General features: G+C 33.8%; 1 protein-coding gene across 4 annotated transcripts in view; it reads right to left on the bottom strand.

The window, feature by feature from the left end:
- LOC145280217 (adenomatous polyposis coli protein-like) overlaps positions 1 to 22,984 on the bottom strand; it is a 306,855-nt gene that overhangs the window by 79,990 nt on the left and 203,881 nt on the right. For 2 of the 4 annotated variants that reach the window (XM_080131999.1, XM_080132001.1), the window contains 2 exons: positions 19,233 to 19,266; positions 4,740 to 4,896 (listed from right to left, as the gene is read on the bottom strand). In XM_080131999.1, coding sequence (XP_079988125.1) covers positions 4,740 to 4,769 — 30 coding nt within the window. In that variant the 5' untranslated portion in view covers positions 4,770 to 4,896; positions 19,233 to 19,266. The remainder of the gene's footprint in view (positions 1 to 4,739; positions 4,897 to 19,232; positions 19,267 to 22,984) is intronic. The other 2 variants (XM_080132000.1, XM_080132002.1) reach the window with 1 other exon arrangement.

The following is a 22,984-nucleotide window of genomic DNA, read 5'->3' as shown; positions in this document are numbered from 1 at the left end:
GGTTGTTTGGTTTGAAGTTTTTGTAATGTCTGCGTAAGTGTTTATTTTTTCTCGAGAGCTTGCTATTTTCCTTGCTTCAGGAAAGGGCACATTTTGTTTGTATTTTATTTCGGCTATTTCTTTTTCTTTTGTGTAGATTTTGCATATTTTAGAGTATGCTGGGTGTTTTTCTTGGCAATTTGGGCATTTTGTTTCGTTTGGGCATTCACTTTCAGTATGGTTAGGTTCTTTTAAGCCACATTTTCCACATACTTTCTGTCCTTTGCATGCTTCTCTGCTATGTCCATATTTATGACACTTATAACATCTCAGAGGGGCTGGTATATATTGTTCTACTTTTTCTATTGTGTATCCGATTTTTATTTCTTTGGGAATTTTTGGTGTATTGAAAGTTAGTATGTAGGTTTTTGTAGGTATGGTTTGACCATTCCTTTTTATGTTTATTCGGACGTGATCGATTACTCCCTGTTTTCTTAGGGCATTTTCTATTTCTTCTGCTGTAGCCAAGCTTAATTCATGGCTTTTTATAACACCTTTTGATGTGTTTAGTCTTTCGTGAGCATAACTTTTGCATTTATAGATATGGAATTTTTCCATCTCTAAGATGTTTTTTGCGTCTTTATAGTTGTCGACTGTGACAAGTAGATTGCCATTTTTCATTTTTTTTGCTGTTTTTGGGTTGCTGTTTTGAGACAGAATTTTTTCGATTAGGAATGGAGATAGATCGCTGATCTTTTTTCCTTCCAAGGTTTCGATTACTATGAATCTTGGATATTTTTCTTTATCAATTATTTCATAGTTATATTCTTGTTCACTGTCTGAGCTGGTTACGTCAGAGTGGGTTCTTTTCGATTTTGTAGTATTTTTTTGATTTCTGGGTTTTTTGTTTGGGTTTATTATATCCATAGAAGTTTGTTTAGATTTTCATCTCTCTTGCTCCCCACCCTCCTCGGAGCCCGAAATTGGGAGATGTAAGGGGGGAAACCCATTCGCCCTTTCATCCCAGGGATACAAAAGAGATATACTCAATTGATTGAGTTTGTTCCATCATTTCCTGTTTCCTCCTTTAGTTTCTTCTTTCCCAGTTTGATAGAAACGTTCGTTAGGGAGCAGTTGTGTGGTTTTTGTCTCATCAATTGATTGGCCCTTGCCATCGCCTTCTAACACTTAACTGGTTTGTCTATGTTTGTAGTAATGGAATGTATTAACTTTGGATTAAGTTTTTTTTTTTTTTTTAAATTTTATTTAGATGTTATAATTGACATTTTCAGTGTAAGTGTTAGGGCTTGACATGACTAGCCGATTGGTTGGGTCGGGCCTCTCCAACCGCCCGTCTAGCCTAGTACAAGGCCAAAGTAGAGTGTTGCTACAGGTACCTTTATTTTCCCTAGGCATCGGTTGCTCAGCCACCAGGATCCTTTTCCTAGGCATCACGGGTTGCCACCCACGGCCAACAGGTAGCCCCGTTGAGGGACTTTTACCCTCTGCAGGGGGAACAGTCGGCGTATTTTAATGCCCTGCCGACAGGGTCAACCGGGAAGTAGAGAAGGAAAAAAGGAGGGGGGAAGGGGAGGGGGCTGTTGTTTTTATTTTGTTTTTGTAGAACATAATTAAGTTTTACAAAAGAGAATAGAAAACAAAAACAGAAATCGATGTAGGTGCGTTTCGTCTCAGGAAGCCAATAGGCAGCCTGATCTGGTAGCACCAGAGCAGTTCGAAAGAAATTATTAGAGTAGAAAGCTTTCTGGCATCTAGGGACCTCAACAGTGAATGGGTGAGATTCTGCTGCTTGTTGGGTTAAACTCAATTTATTAGCAAACCTATATAAGGGAACAAAAATCATGCTACCTTTTATGAATAGTATGAATATAGTTATAACTTTTTATTCAGTCTGTATAAAACGGATATTTTGGCTAGTACAAAATAAAACTAGGCACTTGCAAGATTAATGCAAGCCAACGATAACTTTTTCATAAAGTAAGCATCTTATTGAAGGAAAAAAAAAAGATAAAAATAAAAATGCAAACTTGAATAATATCCAAAGGAAAATGTTAACCCCACCCAAAATGTTTGCGCCTCCCGTCATGGAAACCGAGGAGAAAATAAGCCTGAAGAAAATAAGAACGACTTAATGTTATCAGACCCTTCTTTATTTTGCACTCAAAAATGAAAACAATTTTTTTTTTCAAATATATGAATAAATAAAAATTTAATGTAGGAATTTAGATGCATAAAAAAATTTCTTAGGAATTAAAGTGAGGAAGGGAAACGTTTGAGTCAAATGTGTTACGATAGAAAATAATAATAATAAAAAAAAAATGCAATTTTTAAACTCATTTTGAAATTACAATTATTCAGAATTCATATTTTGTTCTGCTTTTTTTTTTTTATCTGATTGAAAAATTTACATATATTATCAATCCTAAAGAAAGGCAATAATATATAAGCATATGAAAATTGCAGTGTTGCAGGAGTGTACTGTGTTGCATCTGGGTGGTATTTTCATTAATACTTTCATGAATGCCCCCTCCCTCTCCATAGAAAAGATGACTAGATTCAAGCCTTGATAGGACAAATAATCTGGGGGAAAAAAATTAACTGACTGCAATACTAATATTTGGCATAACATGCACTTCTATATACATTACTTGCCTGGTGGAAAAAGTGGATCTTGTTTTTGACAATTCATGATCCACTATAATCAAATTATTCTAAAGGTTGTCGAATAAGCAGAATGGAATGTAATCTATATAAAAGTGACCTTGTGTGTGTGTGTGCGTGTGTGTGTGTGCGTGTGTGTGTGTGCGTGTGTGTGTGTGTGTGTGTGTGTGTGTTTTGGTCTACAGACTTGAAATTTGATGTATAAAGTATTTGGACCCATGGGACAAATTCTATTCAATTTTTAGCTGGTGAAAATAGGTACTAAGAGGTCAAGATTAAAAAAAATTTGAACTTGGCTAGCAGAAGTCGATTAAACATGTTATTTCTACGAATGTTCAGATATACATTTATATCTTTAAAGTTATTTTTTTTTAAATTTTTGTATGCATATTGATTTAGGTTAGATAGTAACAAATAAGGCTGGAGAGCAATATGTTTTGATTTCGATTCTAGCTGATGGCACCCAAGTAAGTTTTTTTATTTTTTAACTTTTGAAATCACTGCTATATATTGAGTGCAATATGATAATCAATAGAGAATTGGCTCTGTAATAACATGAAATCTGCATTTGGTTTTTAGCCAGTAAAAATAGCCGCTGAGGGGGGGGGGTCAAAATTGAAAGAAATTGGCACTTGGCAGGCATAAGTCGGCTTAAAGTGCTTTTGTATGCATGCGTAAATATACATTTATATGTTAAACAACATTATTTTTTGCAATTTTTGTATGCATATGAATTTAGGTTGGATGATAATCGATAAGGTTGGAGAGCTAAATGTTTTGGTTTCAATTTTAACTGATAGCACCTAAATTATAATTTTTAATTTTGAAATCATTACTATATATTTGGTGCAATATAATAATTAATGGAGAATTGGTTCTATAATAATAAATAAGAAATCTGCATAAATTAAAATATCATATTTAAGTGTATTTTATGATCAGGCAATGCCAGACAGCCTGCTAGTCATGGCTAACCTTATATTATATAAATGCTTAAGAATAAATATGTTCTTTAATGCCATTTTCAGATTCCAGATTGAAAAAGTATAATTCCATAAAAAAAAAAAATACATCTGTGATTATACTTGGAACTCAGTAATATCAAAGAAATTTAGAGATAGCTCGATATAAAATGTTTTTCAACTGGAAATTTACCAAAAGAGAAAATCAAACGCTTAAAATAAATGTTAAACATTTGAACAGTAAACAATTTCTAGTAAGTGATAATAAAATGCTCTTAATTTTAACATTTCACTGCAGTTTCATGGTATCACCAATTATCAGAAGTGTGTATGCAACTGGCATCACTCATGAAAACGAAACAATAAAAAGGAGATTATCTATTCATCTGACCGTACATTTTGCAAGTTTTTGTGATTACATTTTTTTTAAATGTAATATTAATTATTTTTTCGCTAATACGACATTGTTTTTTATTTTGCAGTTTTGTATTATCACAAAAGCTATGCAAAAAAAAAAAAGAAAAAAAAAGATGGCTCACACAAGTATTTTTGCTTAAATAATAGAGTAAATATTTATTTATGTGTCCACATTTAGCTATAAATTTATTAGGTACTTCTATAGTTTGAGTTATACTAGATGATTTGAAAACCACCCCTTCTCAGGTGCATGGTATCATAAAAAACCTAGACACCTTGAAAGCATGTGGACCCGATCTCATCACGGACGTGCTATTAAAAAACTGTTCCGTTTAGGTTGCTCCCGTTCTCTCCAAACTTTACAACAAATGACTGTGGTACCAGTTTTAAAGAACTCTGGCAAAAGAATTGACCCATTAAATTATCGCCCCATTAGCTTCCTCCTGCTTTTTGTCAAAATATTTGAGTCCTTAATTAATCAGGCTCTAAACTCCTGACTGAGAATCAATATGGATTTAGGTAAGCTCGTTTCACAGCAGATATCCTAACTGTAATCACTGAACGTATATACCGTTCACTGGACACAGCAGGGGAAGGTAGAGTGATAGCCCTCAATAAATCTAAGGCTTTTGTCAGGGTATTCTAAGACAAAATACATTCTTAGCATATTTTGAAATAAAAAAAAAAAGGAAATCTTACAATGTTTGGTATGATCTGCTTTGTGTCCATTTGTCTGGAAATGATTATTTCGAGTGGCTACCAGTAACATCATGTCTGTATCAGCTGGACAGCAGTGATCACTACTGGTCAACTCGAGTGATGCACTGCACAAAATGTGCGGGATATGAACATTGACCTGCAAAGATAAAAAAAAAAAAATGAACAAGGAAAAAAATTTAAATAAAAAATAAAAGCATACAAATGAAAGAAATAAATAAAAAAAATTAAAAATAGATTTTGTATTTTAAAGGATGACATGTTTTTCAAAGCTCTGTGAATTCAATGTTTTTTTTATGAATTTTTGATTATTTGTATTATTTTGATTCTTCTCACTACAGTTCTTATCTGGAATATTATTTTCACAATATTATTTTCAGTTGAGGCGACATCCAATCTTCTTCAGGTGTATCTTATCAAACTCTGGAATTTTTCTGTCAAACTCAGGATTCTGCATCGAATTTTGAATGGAACCATTTATTTAATTCACGGGGGTAGCATGCTTCTCGGTAGAAGTCCTAAGTAATTCGCAATTGTATTTTGGGTGTTGCCCGCACTGAAGATTGAACCTTTAAACTCCAGAAGAGTGTAATTGCACAACTGAATTTTACCAAGTACTTTATCCACTTAAAAAAAAAAAAAAAAATGAAACATGAAAGCAGGACTTTGTGATCTGCAGTTCAAATGTTCAGCTGATTTAGACTCCTGACATTTTAAAAAGTCCATCTCCAACTCCAAAAGCAAGAAATGTGCTTGAACTCAGATTCCACAGTCCTATTTTTTCTTTTTTTACTTTGTTCACGCCAAACAAACATAAGAGCTACTGTAATAATAAGGATCCTGGATATAACCTTAAACTATATCCGATGGTGAGGCCCAACTTGTGGGCTTTGGGGAGTGTGGAGCCACCCTTTAATTGCCATTGCTCCCTGGTCCACTCTGACCCAGAGTGGTAGTACCTGTCAGGGTCCCAACTATGGGTTTAATAGAAACCGACTTAAAAAAAACAAAACAAAACAAATATACTCTATTAAAAAATTGTTCTTCAAAATCTCTGGATTCGGTATTAAATAACCTGAAAAGGGTTGATATGCCATAAAACAAAACCAACCAACCAATCATAATTATAAAAGGGGAACCTGGGTAGAGAGATGGGCAAAATGATGTTTGTTCACATAACATTTAAATTTCTGCTTTTTGATATGGTCAGGAAAACAGGAAGGGGATACCAAAGACAAGCAGTTTGAAGAAAAAAACTATAAAAGCAAAGAATCTTCTAACATCTAAAATAAAAAGATGGGGTTTTCGCTAGTCGAGTGAATCATGGATATTTTTGTTGTTGAGGTAATACAAGTGCAGCACGTTCATTCTGGAGTAGTTGTAAAACAAGCACAGAGTGCAATACTGTGGTGATGCGACAGGGACTGTGACTTGGCAGACAGTGTGTGACCTATTAGATTAATGTTACTTCTTTCTCACATAGCTGTGCATAGAGATTTTTTTTCTTTAGGCAAAATGTTTTACAACTAGGCACACCCTGCAAACTACAGTAATAATCTTTTCAAACTCCAAAGAAAGTAAAAATCTCTACTCTCATATAAAAAGTCACTTTGTGTGTGTGTTTGTGTTCCTTCCTCATAGGTTCCAAAACGACTGAGCCTATCTTTCGCAAATTTCACATGAACCTAATTTATATGTCTGGCAGTGTTCTTAGATATATTTTGTACAGAAATTCATCCGATAAGTATTGTAAATCGAAAAAAGCCGATCTTAAAAATAGTCTTTCTTCTCTTATAGATAAAAAGAATTTTTACAGAGGAATATTTTGCATTACACCGATGTAACCTTCGCCTGTAAAAATATTCCCCTGTAAATTTTTTTCTTTTTTATCTATAAGAGAAGAAAGACTATTTTTAATATCGTCAAGCCCAAATATCAGCTGATATTGTAAACAAACACAGACAGAATTAGATGAATGATATTATTTTTTTTCAATTTTTTTTTTTGTGAATTAGTCTACTGGGCAAATTATTCCTCGTAATATATAATAATCAATAGAGGATTGATTCTATAATAATACATACGCAATTTGCATAAATTAAAATATCATGTTTAAGCGTATTGTACGACTGGGCAACGCCGGGTGTCCAGCTAATCTGAAATTTTTGTATGAAATCATTTTTACATTCTAATTTCTTTCCCAGTGTTAAATAGTTTTCTCCTTCGACTGCCATAAATTTAATTATAAACTTTCATCGACCCTTTTGGCATAATCGTTAGTATTTGCTAATGGGTTGGAGGTTCAATCTTTGGTAGTCATACCCAGGACTAAGAAAAAAAAATGCCCCTCCTCCTCCTTTCATCCCAAATACTTGAACATAAGAGGCTACTATAAAAACTATGTTGAGCAGCAAGATGTCATATAATAACAGACAACACACATTACCTTGTTGAAATGACAACGAAGACAAAGACTTTGCAAATAACATGAAGACATTTGGTGATGAATCGTGGGAATTCGATGCGGTGTTAAATCTCTACATTATCTTGTCTCCCTTTCTGCCTCGCTTCCAAAAAGGGCCTAGCTAACTCAATTCTCCCGACTAACTGCAACTAAACTGAAGTGAACTCCGATCTCAACTGATTTCGAACCCTAACTTAACTGAATATGTTGAATCTACCTTTCTTTGTGACGTCAGAACGTGCTCAAACATGTGAATGTTTTTTCACATGGATTTTACATATTACATATGACTCCAACTCGTTTTTGGCAACACAAAGACATTCCTTAATTTACATTGTTTGATTCTACCTCTCTGACCTAACTTGTTTTATAATTATTTCTAATAAAATAGAAAATTCTAAATAGCAATATGTATTTTTAAAAAATTTTTAATCACTGAGTTTGATTCTAACATTCTCCTTTAATAAATATTATTTTCGATCCTATTTACTTCATTTCTCTAATTACCGGGAGCTGTCCCCTTCAACATATATCTTGACTTGTGTGCAATGCAAAAAAAAAAACAAAAATTGTGTCACAGAGTCAGTAAAATGCATTGTCAGAATTTACTGAAATAAATGCTTTTTGTATTCATCTAGAAAAAATGCAGAATCGTAGTTACATATGTGTGTGTGTGGGGGGGCAGTCTTTCGCGGTCATAAAATATGCTTAAATATATTTTAACTCGTGCAGATTTTGTATTTATTATTACAGAGCCAATTCTCTTTCGAATATTATAGGTATGTACTAATTTCAAACAATTAAAATTTAAAAAAATTGATTCGAATGCCATCAGCTAGAATTGAAACCAAAACAGCAATGTTCCCTACAATTTGAGCTATCGACCGGTAGATTAGAAAGATTTAAAATTAAACCATATCTAACTATGAATGAATTTGTGCATGTATAAAATTAATAGAAATAAGTTGAAATAAACATTGTATTTCAAATTGCCGACATATTTCTGTACACAAAGATTTTACTCGTTATAAACCATCCTTGGTGTACGATTACTATTTTCTGTTAATTTCAGTGTTATGTGATCATTAGTTTAATAGTTTATCGGTTAAATATTTTCATATATACATTTACTGTTTTATTTATATAGAAAAAGTAATTCACGAAGCTTTGAAGTTTTCTATGGGCGTTTCTTTTTGTTGTTATTATACAGTTCTATCTTGGAATGTCCTTATTTCTCTTCTTGTGTTTAAATTTTGTTTATGTGAGATTTAGAGATATTTTCTGAACATTTTCTTTTAACTAAAATGTTTTATTTAAAACTTTTTTTTTTTTTTTTTTTTACAAAAACTACTACTACTACTAAAAAAAAAAAAAATCAATTTAAATACTTTTTGCAAGAGTTACCTCCATCTTCATTAAGATAGGTTTTTAACTTTTTCACTTAAAAAATAATCTTTCAGATAGTGTAAGGAAGATGAAGAACGAGTTTCTTCAAGAATGACAGCAAAGAAATCAGTTTACTTTCTTCATATAAAAAACAAAAAGAAAGAAAAACCAAAAAACATGGGCACAAAAATTTCATCTGCACATTATCATTTAGTAGATCCATTTTCTTTGCAGAACTGAACACAGACGTTTTAAATCTGTGCAATCATTTTTAATGGTCCTTTAACTCTTATCATTAAAATGTTTTTATTTCTTTTTTAAAACCTTCTTCATATTGTATACAAAGATGATTTAAAGCCGGAGATGTTCTGCATTTAACAATTTATGGTTCTTGTACAGAATTCACACGATATTAAAAAAAAAAAATCTGTCTAATGTACATACCCGTGATGAAACGAAAATATATTGCAAAAATCATATAAATTGATCAAGTAGTTTCATTTTTAAATAAAAATCAAATTTTATGAGTATCTGAAGTGTGACTGTCTTGCTCAATATTTTTGAAAAAAAAAAAAAAAATCCTAAGAAACAAAGGGAAATAACTCCACAATAATACATACTAGATTTACATTGTAATGTCTACAAATTCCCATTAATCGTTTATAAATGATTTTCTTTATAAAAATAAAGCTACTTGATCAAGTTACATGATTTTTGGAAGTTTTGTTACAAATCATACAGGTTTTTCTTTATTTTTGTTTTTTTAATATAGGAGGAATTCGGGACAAGAGCTGTAATCAGTTTTTTTTAAATTTACATCTTTTTCCTATATTAAACCTCTTCTTTTTATTTTATTGAAATTTTTTTTGGATTTAATCTAAAGTTATACATCTATAGTATTACAAGAGTTATCTGTTTATTACTTTTAGGCTAAAACACATAAGAAATTGCAATTTTGTAGGAATGATTGCTTAGCTATGTAGCTTATTAAACGCAAAGATCACATCTATTTCTTTTTATAAATGGGTTCTTGTGAGAGAAGGAACTGAAATGATTTTCTTACTTCTTTCTTTAACACTAGCAGAACCATCTAGTATTGTCCAATGGCTATGGATAACTTTCGTGAATGTACTCGGAGGACATCTCGCTTTCAGTCAGCAAAAAAAATTGCATGCTGACATGCATCACGTGTGAGTGTAAGCAGGCTCAGCTGCAGCATGAGTCAATCCCAGGCTGGCGGCAATGTCAGAGTAAAATGTACACACACACACACACACACACATAGTTTGTGAATGAAATCTCAAGGTGCCAAGTTGTTGAACGATATGCGATTTGCATACATGTGATGGCAAGAGATTATAAAATAGAACTGAATTATGTTGATGGGGGATGAGGAATGTGTTTGTGTGGAAAGAGAATGAACGTATTTGGACCATTTTTTAGCTAGTGAGAAAACAGAGAAAAGTGGGAGAGAAAACGTCCACGGATTGCAGGTTGCATTGTGAAAATATGAATTGTGCCAAATTATTGTATTTTTATAATTTCAATAACAAAATAAAAAAGTTAAAATAAAAATAAAAGCTGTGTAACATGGCTGTTTTTTTTTATTAAAGATTTGAATTTTTTAGATGAGGGCTGATTGTTTATTATTGTTTGTTATTGTTATTTGTATTCATCGGACTATTGTTCTCATCTTTAGTGTTATTTGTGCAACGTTTCGGTCAGATTGTCCTTCGACTGTCATCAGGTATGTCGGTTGTTCGGAAAAAAAAAAAAAAAAGGAGAAAAGTTATTAGCTCAGTAGATATTTTCATTTTTTGTGAGTTAGTCTCTATTTTATGGTCATTGTTTCGAATTTGTAAGAAAAAAAAATGGGTGTTTTTATTTCTTTAAATTCTCACTTTTAATGCTCTTGTCCCTCTTTAACTATCACTCTTGGACTATGTAGACCTCTTCTTTGGCAACTGGTTCAACATAATAGAATAAAAAAATTAAAAAAAAAGGAAAGAAAATAATGCGAACTGACCGGCTGTTTGACATAGTTTCAGTTTTGCTTTTGTTTTTTTCTACCAGTAAAAATGAAAATCACACACACTAATTTGGTCGTTGTTGACACCAAGGGAAAGAATATTATAGAACCGAGAGAAAAAATATAACTGTAAAGTTCTATAAAAAAAAAAAAAAAAAAAAAATTATCTTATAATATTGTATAGTAAGTCAATAGCTTTTAACGAATATTAAATCTATGTCAACATTTTTGAGGAACTGCTAGAAACAAATGTCAGTCTATCTCCTTAGGAAAGCTATATATTTGGTGAAGTGAGTTAGTATTTTGCAGAAGAAAGATAATTAGGATTCAATAAATAAAAAATCTATTCTCCAGAATTTGTCTACAGATATGGAATGTGTTGTTACATAACTGTTCACTCTATGACTGTGTTGTCAATATTCATTTGACTTCTATTAAAAAAATATCTCGTCCAACTGATTTTTCTCCATTTGCCTTCTTACCTACCCTAATAAAAACAGAAAAAAAAAAAAAAAATCATTGCAAAATTATTTTATATGCTATGAGTCAATCTTTCTTTTTCTCCTGTTCAACAAATTTTTTTTATTTAAAAAAGATATCACAAGACATTCTTATTTCTTGTAATTTCGTTTTTTAATAAGCACATTGCATTTAATGTGCAATTTGAGCAAAACATCAACTTTGAGTATATTCCCTGTGGGAGGTACCCAGCTTTGGAGATCCAGCCATCTAAAGTCTGGGCTTAGGGGAGGAGAATTGGTTGAGAGGGGGGAGGGGAAGAATTTTGAAAATTTCTTCTTTCAATGAATTCTAATACCTCGCTTGTTATTATTAATTCTTTTATAATTTTCCATCCTATTTCTTAAATATTTTCACATCATGCTCGACTCGACAAGTAATAAAACATTGATTCAGGGTGATTGTAATGTTGCATTTCTTTTTTTTTTTTTTTTTTAAATCTTAGATTTTTACCCCCCCCCCCCAAAAAAAAAGTAAAAGTTGAAAATAACATTTTTTTTTTTTATCTTAATCTATAAACGTGTAAGTGTGTATAGGGGAAATTCTGAATAAGAGCCCAATTTACTTTTACACAAATCAGGTCACAAAATAACCCCCTCACTTGTTTATCCATGAATGCTGTAATCAATTTACTTAATTAGTTTTTTTTTAAAAGTACATCTTTCTCTTATATTAAACCTGTCTTTTTTTTTTTTTTTTTTTTAATCTAAAGTTATACATCCATAGTAACACAAGAGCTATCTGATTATTACTTTTAGGCTAAAACACATAAGAAATTTCAATTTTGTAGGAATGATTGTTTAGCTATGTAGCTTAAAACGCAAAGATCACATCTATTTCCTCTTATAAATAGGTTCTGGTGAAAGAAGGAACTGAAATTACCAGCAGAACCACCTAGTATTGTCCAGTATCGATGGATTACTGTCATGAAGGTACTAGAAGGACATCTTGCTTGCTTGCCAGTCGACAAAATATTCTCAGGGAATGCAATTTAAAAAAACCCTATAACAAGACCGCATAAAGAAACACCGAGATGTTGTTTGGTGTTGTCCACTCCGCTCACAGTATCCTAAATACCAAAAAACAATGATGATGCTGATAATAATTAAAAAATTTAAAAAAAAAAATTAAAATCGTAATATAGGGTTCAAGTTTTAAGTTTTTGCTCTGGGGTGTCTGCTAGTTTCTGTTGAGCACTGTTGAACTTGGTCAGTACCAGGTGGATAACCATTTGGGAATACCAGGAGGTATATGCAGGAGAACGTTGATACCTCCCTACAAGAACTGCAAAAACCAAAGGTTATCATCATCTCCACTGACGAGGATATACAAGCGACTGGGGGGCCGCTTGTGAATTTGATATTCTCATGAAACTTTCGGTGCTTGTGAACTTTTGCCACTGCACTATTTATAAATTCAAGCTTTACGATATCTTTTTTTTTTTTTTGTATTAAATTGTTACGTTGAAGCACAGAATAGTTACAAAACACCCTCTCCACCCCATGTTAAGAATGGCTTTCAAAATAATAACATTATTATTTCAGCACGGTGACAAAAAGTGCACAAGTATCAAACTTTCTCCTTTGGAGGAAGATGATTCAACCCGTCTAGGGTGAGTACTGTTTCTGTCGGTCAGTCGGTTGGGTCTGCTAGTTTATTACAGTGAAGGAAATTAAGATGCAAATCTCAAAAGTGATAAATACAAATCCTTTATAGGTAAGAGTTAAGTATTGTAATTAATAAGCTTAGTTTTGCTAGCATTTCATTAACCTTTCGTTTGGTTGCATCAAACTGGTAATTATCGTCTTCACATGTGTTATTTCAATGCTAAACATACTTGAACTTTCGAGCAAATTAGATCAAAAGAATTAGAAGCAGGATATTATGAATATGACAAAAGAAATCCTTTGTGTATGATTCAATTTGATAATTCAAATATCATTTGCTGCGATCTTGAAAGTGACACCACTGCCGCTGGTTTGAACTTTACAAAGTACAAAAAAAAAATGTCAAAACACAGCATCTTGTGAAAGAAAAATAATCCTATATACACTGGATGATAACATAGCAATTGCACACACAACTGAGACCCCACCGCACCCCAAATCACAAATCCATATTTCTTCACAGAAACCTTTGTGATTGGTTAATAACAGACTTTCAAAAAACTTGATGGTAAGATGTAGATATAACGGCCTAGAAAGAAAATGGCCCTGACTTCTTAGAATGCATCCAACAAGTCTTGTAAATGATGTTTATGCCAATGATTTCATGTGGACTGAAGAGATAACAATATTCTTACTTGTCATGAAGCTGTCTGACAATTTTGAAATGATTCAATGATTTCCGAGCATTGGTTAATAACCAATTCTTGGAGGTGTGAAAGACTTGGTGTTTTTGTTTATTTTTGTTTTCTAAATTTTCAAATTAAACTTATAAAATAACGTTTTCAAAGATGTGACCAGGTTTCTCTATACAAAATTTGTGCTAAACACGTGACATACATAACAACTAACTTACAACAACTGTCAACAAGATTGGATGTATACCTTTTCTCTCTCTCCATGATAATCCAACCCCTCAGGTAAACACCACCAACAAAATGAAGCCCCCCCCCCAAAAAAAAAACCGGTTTGATTAAGAGATTAAGCAATGATGAGTCTGGTCAGTACTAGATGGGTGACCAATTTGGGAAGTCCATGTCAGAGGACGTCGGCACCTCCCTGCAAGAGTTGCAAAACCCTATCGGGGATATATGATTGGGGACCACTTGTGAATTTCATACTTCTATGAAACTTCCTCCTTTGGAAGAAGCCGGTTAAACTCACATAGGGTTAGTGCTTTTTAGTGGATTTAAGCAACTTAGATTTGCAAATCCTGGTGGATGAAGAAAGTTATTGTGTATAAAATATACATAAAGGCTTATACAAATTTGGAGTAAAGATGGCGCTGGTTATATTTCGACAGGTAATGAATGCATTACCTAGTGGTTTGGAGTTTGTACTGACCTCTCTAGATGACATTTTAATAATTACTAAAACCATGGAGCACTATAAATTCATATGCATAAAGTTCTTCAAAGAATTCAGGATAACAGTTTCAAACTAAAAGTACAAAAATGTCAATTCTTTATGGAACAAATTTAATATCAGGAACAAATAACAAGAATGGGAGAAGACTCGAATCAGAGAGAGTAGAATATGTCAGTGATTAAAAAGTATATTGTCATTGCAGTTTCTTTGGGTTAGCGAATTACTACGTCTGATTAATTTTTTGAACTTATGATCCAGAATGCCATCCGGCTAAACTAAAACTACAAACTAATTTGAAATGACAGCTCAATCCAAAATAATGATCAAACCAGACACACATTTGAACAACGATTCGCCTCCTCCCTTGAGGCTCGTATTTACAAATATCCGTGGACTTAGAACTAAGTTAGATGATGTAAAATCATTTCTCCTAGCAAACTCCCCGGATATCTTAGCACTAAGTGAAACTAACTTCCTCCATCCCCTAACATCTTTAACATGTCTGGTTATCTTCCCCTTTGTCGTGAGGACTCTGACAGACATATGCACAAACTTGAGGTCTATATTCGTAATACCCTCCCCATAATTAGGGAATCTAAACTAGTATCAGATGACCAGGCCTTCATGTGTTTTAAACTAAATTTACAACATAGCATTAGCTACTTATATTTTCTTTATTGTTCTCCCTCAACCCAGGACTGTACTCTAATCAATCATGCCTCTGACAGCATAGATGTAGCACTCTCCCTTAACACTAGCATCCAAATACATGTATTTGGTAACTTTAACGCCCACCACAATAATTTGCTTAGTTTCTTTAACTACATACGCACAGCTGGTAGCATCATCCATAACTTTTCTATATCTCATTCCTTGACAGAGACAGTAATGTTCCCGAACCGTCTCCCAGATCGTCAGGACCAGGAAGCCTCACTTCTGGATCTATTTCTGACAACAGGATTATGTAACAAATGCCCATTGCCCACCTGGGAATGCTGATCACACTGTGACAATGATAGCCATCACTCTAAACTCTCGACCCCAAGTTGAAGAGTCATTGCTCAAAACGACAAGGTATTACAATAAGGCTGACTGGGATGCCATTAGAGATCACATCAGAGATGCACCATAGGGAAATATCTTTTCTCTTCCTGCAGAACAGTGCGCAAATGAGACCACTGAATGGTTCAAGGCAGCAATTGAAGCACATGTTCCCAAACAGAAGTTCTATCGCAAACCCCACTCTTCCCAACTTGTGTAGAGACAACATGCATACTTACTGCATATTTATCCGACATAAGTCCAGTACAAACAGACAAAAGTATATAGAAGCTACAAGTGATTGTAAGAAAGAAGTAACAACAGCTAAGAGAAACCACCAGAAAACACATTGAAGCACAGAAATCAGGAACTCGTGATTTCTGGAAAATCTACAACAGTATAGTAAATAATGAGCAATCAACAATTCCTCCACTATTCAACAATCATGTGGTTGTTTGCACGGCAACGGAAAAAGCTAACATGCTTGCCCATCAGTTTGCTTCAAACTCTTTGGACCCAGTAAACCACTCCCTCCCTGATTTTCCTTTGCAGACAAAAACGACACTAGAGGATCTGAAAATCACCCTTTCTCAAGTACATGATATCATAAAAAACCTAGACACCTCAAAAGCATGTGGACCTGATCTCATCCTGGTTGGACTATTAAAAAAATCAGTTTACCAGAATTCTAGAGAAAGAACTGACCCAGTAAATTATCGCCCTTTTAGCCTCCTCCCTCTTTTCATCAAAATATTTGAGTCCATGATTAATCAAGCTCTAGTCCACCACCTTATAGTTGCTAAACTTCTGTCCGACTATCAATATGGATTTAGGTAAGCCCATTCTATTGCAGATATCCTAACTGTAATCTCTGAACGTATATACCATGCACTAAATAAGGCAGGGGAGGGGAGGGCAGTAACACTAGGTATATCTAAGGCTTTTGACAGGGTATGGCATGATGGTCTTTTCATGAAAATCAGATCCTATGGGATTACTGGACGAATACTTACCATAATTAAATCCGTCTTAAGCAAGAGAAGAATCCAGGTTGTCCTCAACGGTCATACATCTAAACAATATGATATAAATGTGGGAGTACCTCAGGGGTCTATCCTTGGACATTTATTATTCCTAATATTCTTAAAGGACCTCCCTGATAAAATTGTCTCTAAAATGGGTATATTTGCTGATGACACCATGCTCTATAACAGGCACGAGGGGAAAACAAATGAACACATATCCAAGACAGTGGCGGAGACCCTAGAAGAAGACCTCCAATCTATAGTGGAATGGGGTCAAAAATGGATGGTTACGTTCAATGCTGCCAAGACTAAGCTTGGTTTCTTTAATAATTACAAGAAACCTTCTCAACCACCAATAGCTAGGGCTAAAGATATGTTACCTGAAAGTACTTCATATAAACTCTTCGGTTTGACATTCACAGGAAACATGAGTTAGAACAGATACATCAAGAGCATTGCCAAGGCTGCTGCGAAGAAGACAAGCTCTCTCTACCATGCTAGAAAGTTACTTAAACCTGAAAGTATCCTGTACCTCTACAAGCCCACCATTTGCCCATGTATGAAGTAGTGTTGTCACATTTGGGCTGGTGCAGCTGTTACTAGTGTCTCACTCCTGGACAGAGTTCAAAAGAAAGTCGCGAACCTGATAGGTTCTGAACTGTCATCTAAGCTTCAACCTCTGTCCCATCAACAAAATGTTGCATCCCGCTGCCTGTTCTACAAGTATTTTGATGGTGGATGTTCCCACGAACTGCAAGTCCTTGTACCCCCTCGATGTAAACACCACCGACAAGCAGCAAAGTCCCACCCCTATACAATAGACATCCCTAGATGTAAGAAAACCTTCTACTCTAATAATTCCTTCCCATAAGACTTTAGAATTCCCTTCCGGGTTCCTGCTTCCCCAACTATAATAACAAGTGTACTGTGAACAGACATCTTGCTGCTCAACTCCCTACATAGTATCCCTGCAACTTATGAATGGACGGCTGATTGCTGAAGCTGATGGTACATGCTTATCATACAATTTTACCAGCAGAAAAAAAGAAATGCCGGGCATCATTTTTGCAAAACAAGGTTTCACCATTTTGTGCACGAAATTCCTCTCAACACTTGTTTAAAACAAGCGACAAACAGATACTCATGGCCATTAGTTTTAGTATTACATGGATATGCGTGCACATGCTCCCTTAAAACTGATGAGGAAAAAAAAAATATGCTTCACTAGTGTTCACACTACTATTCATATAAATAAATAAAGTCAGTGAAATTAAAAAAAAAGAAGAAAATGTCTCAAACAGGAAAATTTTTTTAAAGAGAAACAAAAAAAAAGAAAAAACGTATAAATCGGTATAGAAAGAGAAAAAAAAGTCATTATTCACATATTGGAGGGAGTGTCTGACTTGCTGTTCACTCTCTCAATTTCTCTAAATACTTTAAATGCATTCGCCTAGCAGTATTTTTCAACTTTTATATGACAGAATATATATATATATAGTTCTTTATCATAGAATGGATGATGATATCAGGTATTAAAATTTGGTCTGTTTTTACATTTTTTCATAAAATGAATCTCAATTATATTTGAAATATGCCGATATATCATTTCTTCTAAGTTTTGTTCATTTTATCTTAATTAAAGCTGCGATTGCATTGATTTTCAAGATATTAAAATTTACTCAAATTATTGTATAGCTTGAAAATAGTTAAGTTTTTTGTTTTTTTTTAGTGTTTTTGATGTTTTTGGATTCCTCGCCCCCACAATCATTCCTATGCAAATTTTCGTAGCTGTAGAATATCTGGATGGAATTTTAGAAAAAAAAAAAAAGAAAAAAAAAAGGATTTTGTAATGGTGCAGTTTTTCATGCAAAATATTTAAAATCACATGTTTTCTCAGTTGGTTGAAAGGTTCAAATTTTCAAGGTTGTCTCACTTTAATGATATCTATCACCGGTCAAAATTTGAAGAAAATCCATGAGGCAAGAAGGATGGTTTGATATGAAATTACCTCATAATATATTCACTTGTGTAAGAAACAGAGATAACTATAATAGAACCGAAGCTATAATTGAAAGGTTATTTGAGAAATGACTTTTTGTAGATGAAATGTGACCAATACATGTACATCAAATCTGTTGCCAAGGCTGCTGGAAAAATGGTGAGATCGTTCTATCACTGCTGATGCAATTCTCTACTTGTATAAGAGCCAAGTATGTCCAAGGGTGAAGTACTGTTGCCACATCTGGGCAGGAGCTGCTAGAAGCAGCTTATCCTGCCTTGACAGAGTTCAAAATAGACTTCATAGCTTAGTGGGGGATGGCCCTTTTCTCTTCCCTGCAACCTCTTTCCCACAGGAGAGATATTGAGAGCCTGTCTCTGTTTTATCGTTATTTTCATGGCACGTGTTTATCTGAGCTCCAATCTATGCCCCCCCCCCCCACCGGCCTGACTTTCTCAAAAAAAGACTTGTCTAGCTGAAAACACTATCAATTATTCCCCAAACTCTTTATCTGTGCCTAAACCTAAACGTAGATTCCATGAACAAAGCTTCTTTCTAGAACTGTTCTGTAGAACTCTGTTCCGTTTTCCTGCTTTCCAACTAATTACAATATAGTTGTCTTCAAATCCAACATGAACAAATTTTTGATGAGCCATCCCTTTAAATAATCCAATTTACCAAATTTCCACTACTAATGATTACTATGACATTTTCCTATTGACTACACTCATAAACCCTTATCCTCGAGTGGCCTCCAGGCTTTGATAAATGGTGACTCCTATGTAATATATATATATATATTTTCACTTGGGTAAGAAAGAAAGATAACTATACTAGAACCGAAGCTATAATTGAAAGGTTATTTGAGAAATGACTTTTGGTAGATGAGATGTGACCAATATACAAACTATCCTAATGCTGAAGGGATAACAAGTAAAAAGATGCAGAGGTAAAATACTTAATCTACATACTTAACTCACCTTAAAATAGCTGGAAGGTAGACTCGTTATGACACTGTAATGAGAATAAGGATGAGGATATTACTATTTAAAAAAAAAAAAAAATTTTTAAATTAGAAAAAAAAGAAAAGAAATTAGGAAAAAATTGAACAAAAATATAACAGAAAAGCAAAAAAAAAAAAGGAAAAAAATTGAACAAAATAAAAAATAGAAAAAAAAAAGAAATTACAGAAGAAATTTAATAAAAAATAACAGAAAATAAAAAATAAAATGACCATAATTTTTTTTTAAAGTAATAAAATGTTTATATTTATGATTATACAATAAGAACACTTCTCTCTCTATCAAAAGACTGAAGGCTGTTATAGCCGAACCACAAATTTATATTATATACTTAAAATACTCATGCTAGTACAATTATTTTTGCACGTACTCCAATTATAATTCAGGTATTAAAAAATGAAAAAAAAACAAAAACAAACAAAACTAAAAGCTTGTATTATTTAGATTCTTCAGACAACTGTTCTTTTCGTGAGTGTTATTTTCACGCTCGATATAACCTCCGACCTTCAGTCTATCTTGTCGAACTCGGGAAATCTTTCTGTTGAACTTGATCCACAAGAACCCATGACATAGTGGAGGAAATACTGTGTAAAATTCACTTGTGAGTTACACTCTTCTGGAAGATGAAGGTTCAACCTACAGTGCAGGCAACACTTAAGCTCCAAATACAATTGCGAATTATATTATTTTAATTATTGGAATTCTTTTGAGATGAGTACGCTCATTGTTTGTTTATAAACAAGCGGCTAAAGCACTTTAAAAGTTGTGGACGGATGTTTGTTTAAATAGACATTTGGCGAAATAATTTATGGGCGCCGCTCCCATGGGTTGATCGGTAGAACTGCTGACAGTCAACGCGATGGTTCTAGGTTCAATCCTCGGCTTGGGAGGAGTGCTAGTCTTGCGGCACTGATGAGTTGTGATACAACGGAACAGGACTATGTTGATGACTACAAATTATTTATATATATATATATATATATATATATATATATATATATATATATTATATATATATATATATATTTATACAACTATAAAGATGAAGATAACAGTCGACAAATAAATAAATAAATACATTGTGAATTACTTAGAATTTCTACCTCGTTATGGCTGATGGAGCAATAGTATGCAACCACCATGGATTAAATAAAGGATTCCGTTTGAAATTCCATGCAGATTCCAGAGTTTGACAGAATTCCCTGAGTTCAACATCATCTGAATATTACATCGACCAAAACACTGTGCAAATAACATTCAAGATGAGAGCAGTAGTCTAAAGAATCCAAATAATACAAACAATCAAATATTATCTAAAAAAAAAAAGTCACAAACAAAAAAGTTCATTACGGCACCATTAAAGCAAGCATTTTAAAGAACTATTTTGTTTTTTCATAGGCACTTATCTAATCTTCTATAGAAAAGGCAAAATGTGTGCATTTTTTGTGTATGTCCAGCAAAGGCTTTTTTCAGGGGTGCGCTTGCTTTTATATGCTACCTAGGTTATAATATCTATGAAACGAGCTCGCATGTATATTTAATTTCGACGTCTTTTACACACTATTTTCGTGATATTTCTTGGTCTATGCGTTTGGTTTTTCAGTATAAAAGCGAAAATGCTAAACTGAAACGGTGCGTGTTCCTCGGCTTTCACGCCAGGAACGTCCAGAAAGCAAATCAGCTTGGATCAATGCGGTGAAAACCGTCATATTAGACAATTGCTTTTCTTTAGGACACCCCCATTTTTTATGGGGAGCTGGTTTTCCCAACATCTTGGGGAAACAAAACTAAAAAACTGCCTCGCAGCCAAACTTAACTGAGGGATTGATATTTGTCCTCATTAAATTTACGCACCTGTCAATTCCCTTTTTAATCATTGAATTTTATCTATCCTCATTTCCCTACATTCGTAGCGTCGAGGTAAGTCATTACGCTTTTTTTTCGCCTTTTGCCTCAAGGATTCGGGTTCGAGCCTACCTTCCTCCCCAAAGCTTTTTATTTTCAAACACCTGGGCAACGCCGAACCATTCGTATTGCATCACGTTTATTTTTTAATTGTTTTTTTTTCATCACGTTCGCTGTTTTTTTTTTCCATATTACTTTTTAGAAGTTTTAACATTGTTTTCTTTATTTAAACAAGGTTATTATTTTGCTTTGTTTTGATTTATCCTCCCCACCTCTAAACACCTGGGCAACGCCAGGCACCCCCGCTAGTCTAATATATAAAAGGCTAAATGGGCGCGAGGTTTACGTATGTCCACGAAAAGCTTTCAGGTTTCTGCTATCAGTAAAATTCTGCGAGAAGTTTTCCTATACTTCCGGGATCATAATATCTGAGATTCATAAATGGACACCATTTCTTTACTTTTTTTGATCGAGTTAAAAAAAATTTCCACCAGGCTGATGTCTTGAGTGTTTGTTTGTCTTTTTCATATAATAAAGCGAAACTGTTTGAATGCAAACAACAGAAAGCAGGAAGCTTACTGGTCCCGGCTTGGCCTTTGGGCCAGGATCAAACTGTAGTATCTGTTCCGATGCTTCACTTAAGTAATTGGTCCTTGGTTAATGTAGGGGACCCTTCATACAGAGACAATTACTATTTATTTGAATACTGCCAGAGTGACCCCTTTTTGGGGAGCTGGTTTTCCCCCACATTAAAAACAACCTTGTGTCTAATTTGCTTTTGTGGGGAAGCAAATCAATACCTTACCTGGCTCCCTGGCCAGGTTTAAAAACGTTCATTTCTGTGCATGCATGGCGACTCCTATAATTCTTAAGTCAAATTGAATTCACTATCCTCTTTGGCCTAATGGTTAGCGGGAAGACTAATTACCCTATGTTTTCAAGTTCGATCCCACCTCTCTCCCTATCTTCTTTTTTTCTTTTTTTTTTTTTATTTCGTCTTTGTGCCAATATCCTCCACTAAGGCAACGCCAGGTACTCCCCGCTAGTCTGATTATAAAAGAGTAAAATTTTTGGTTCAATACATAGTTTAGTTTTGAAAATTTTACGATTAATAAACTCATTCTTTTGAAATCAAGTTTGACTCATTTTATTTACAAGAAAAAAGTAATTGTCTTGCATCTTTATAATTTTTTAAGACTTCACATTTATATAAGAGTTGAACATTTCTCCCATTTTTATCATAATTAAACATACTATTTGAACGGACACAAATGACATTATATTTAAATATAAAAACTTTAAAAGTTAATGATTTGACTACTCGTTTTTATTCGTCTCTAAGTGACTTAACAAATACATGGGGGGGGGGGGAAGAATTAACTTTTAAAAATACATGGTTTAAAAAAGCCCTAAAATCCAGTAAATATACAGCATAGTCATTTTGACACACTGGCTCTGATTAGATCACCAAAGTTAAGCAACATTGAGCCTGGTCAGTACCAGATTGGTGACCATTTAGGAATACCAGGCGCTGTATGTAGAAGGATATTGACACTTTCCTGCAAGAACTACAAAAACAATGTCATCATCTTCCCTGACTGGGATATACATGTGACTGGCGACCGCTTATGAATTTGATATTCCTTAGATACTTCCTCTGTCGAGGGAAGCTGATTCAACGTACTTAGGGTGAATGCCGCTGGAAAGTGCAGAAAAAAATAAAATAGCTCACTTAAGCTCAGCAATACTAACAACTTGAGTCAGTTTTCAAATTTAATTTCCAGATTTTTACACAATTGCTTGCA

The sequence above is a fragment of the Euprymna scolopes genome, chromosome 7 (genome assembly GCF_053919585.1).
Source record: "Euprymna scolopes isolate OS-2025 chromosome 7, ASM5391958v1, whole genome shotgun sequence".
Classification (NCBI taxonomy): Eukaryota; Metazoa; Mollusca; class Cephalopoda; order Sepiida; family Sepiolidae; genus Euprymna; species Euprymna scolopes.
The sequence above is the reverse complement of the archived record's forward strand: the minus strand, read 5'-3'. Positions and strand labels throughout refer to the sequence as shown.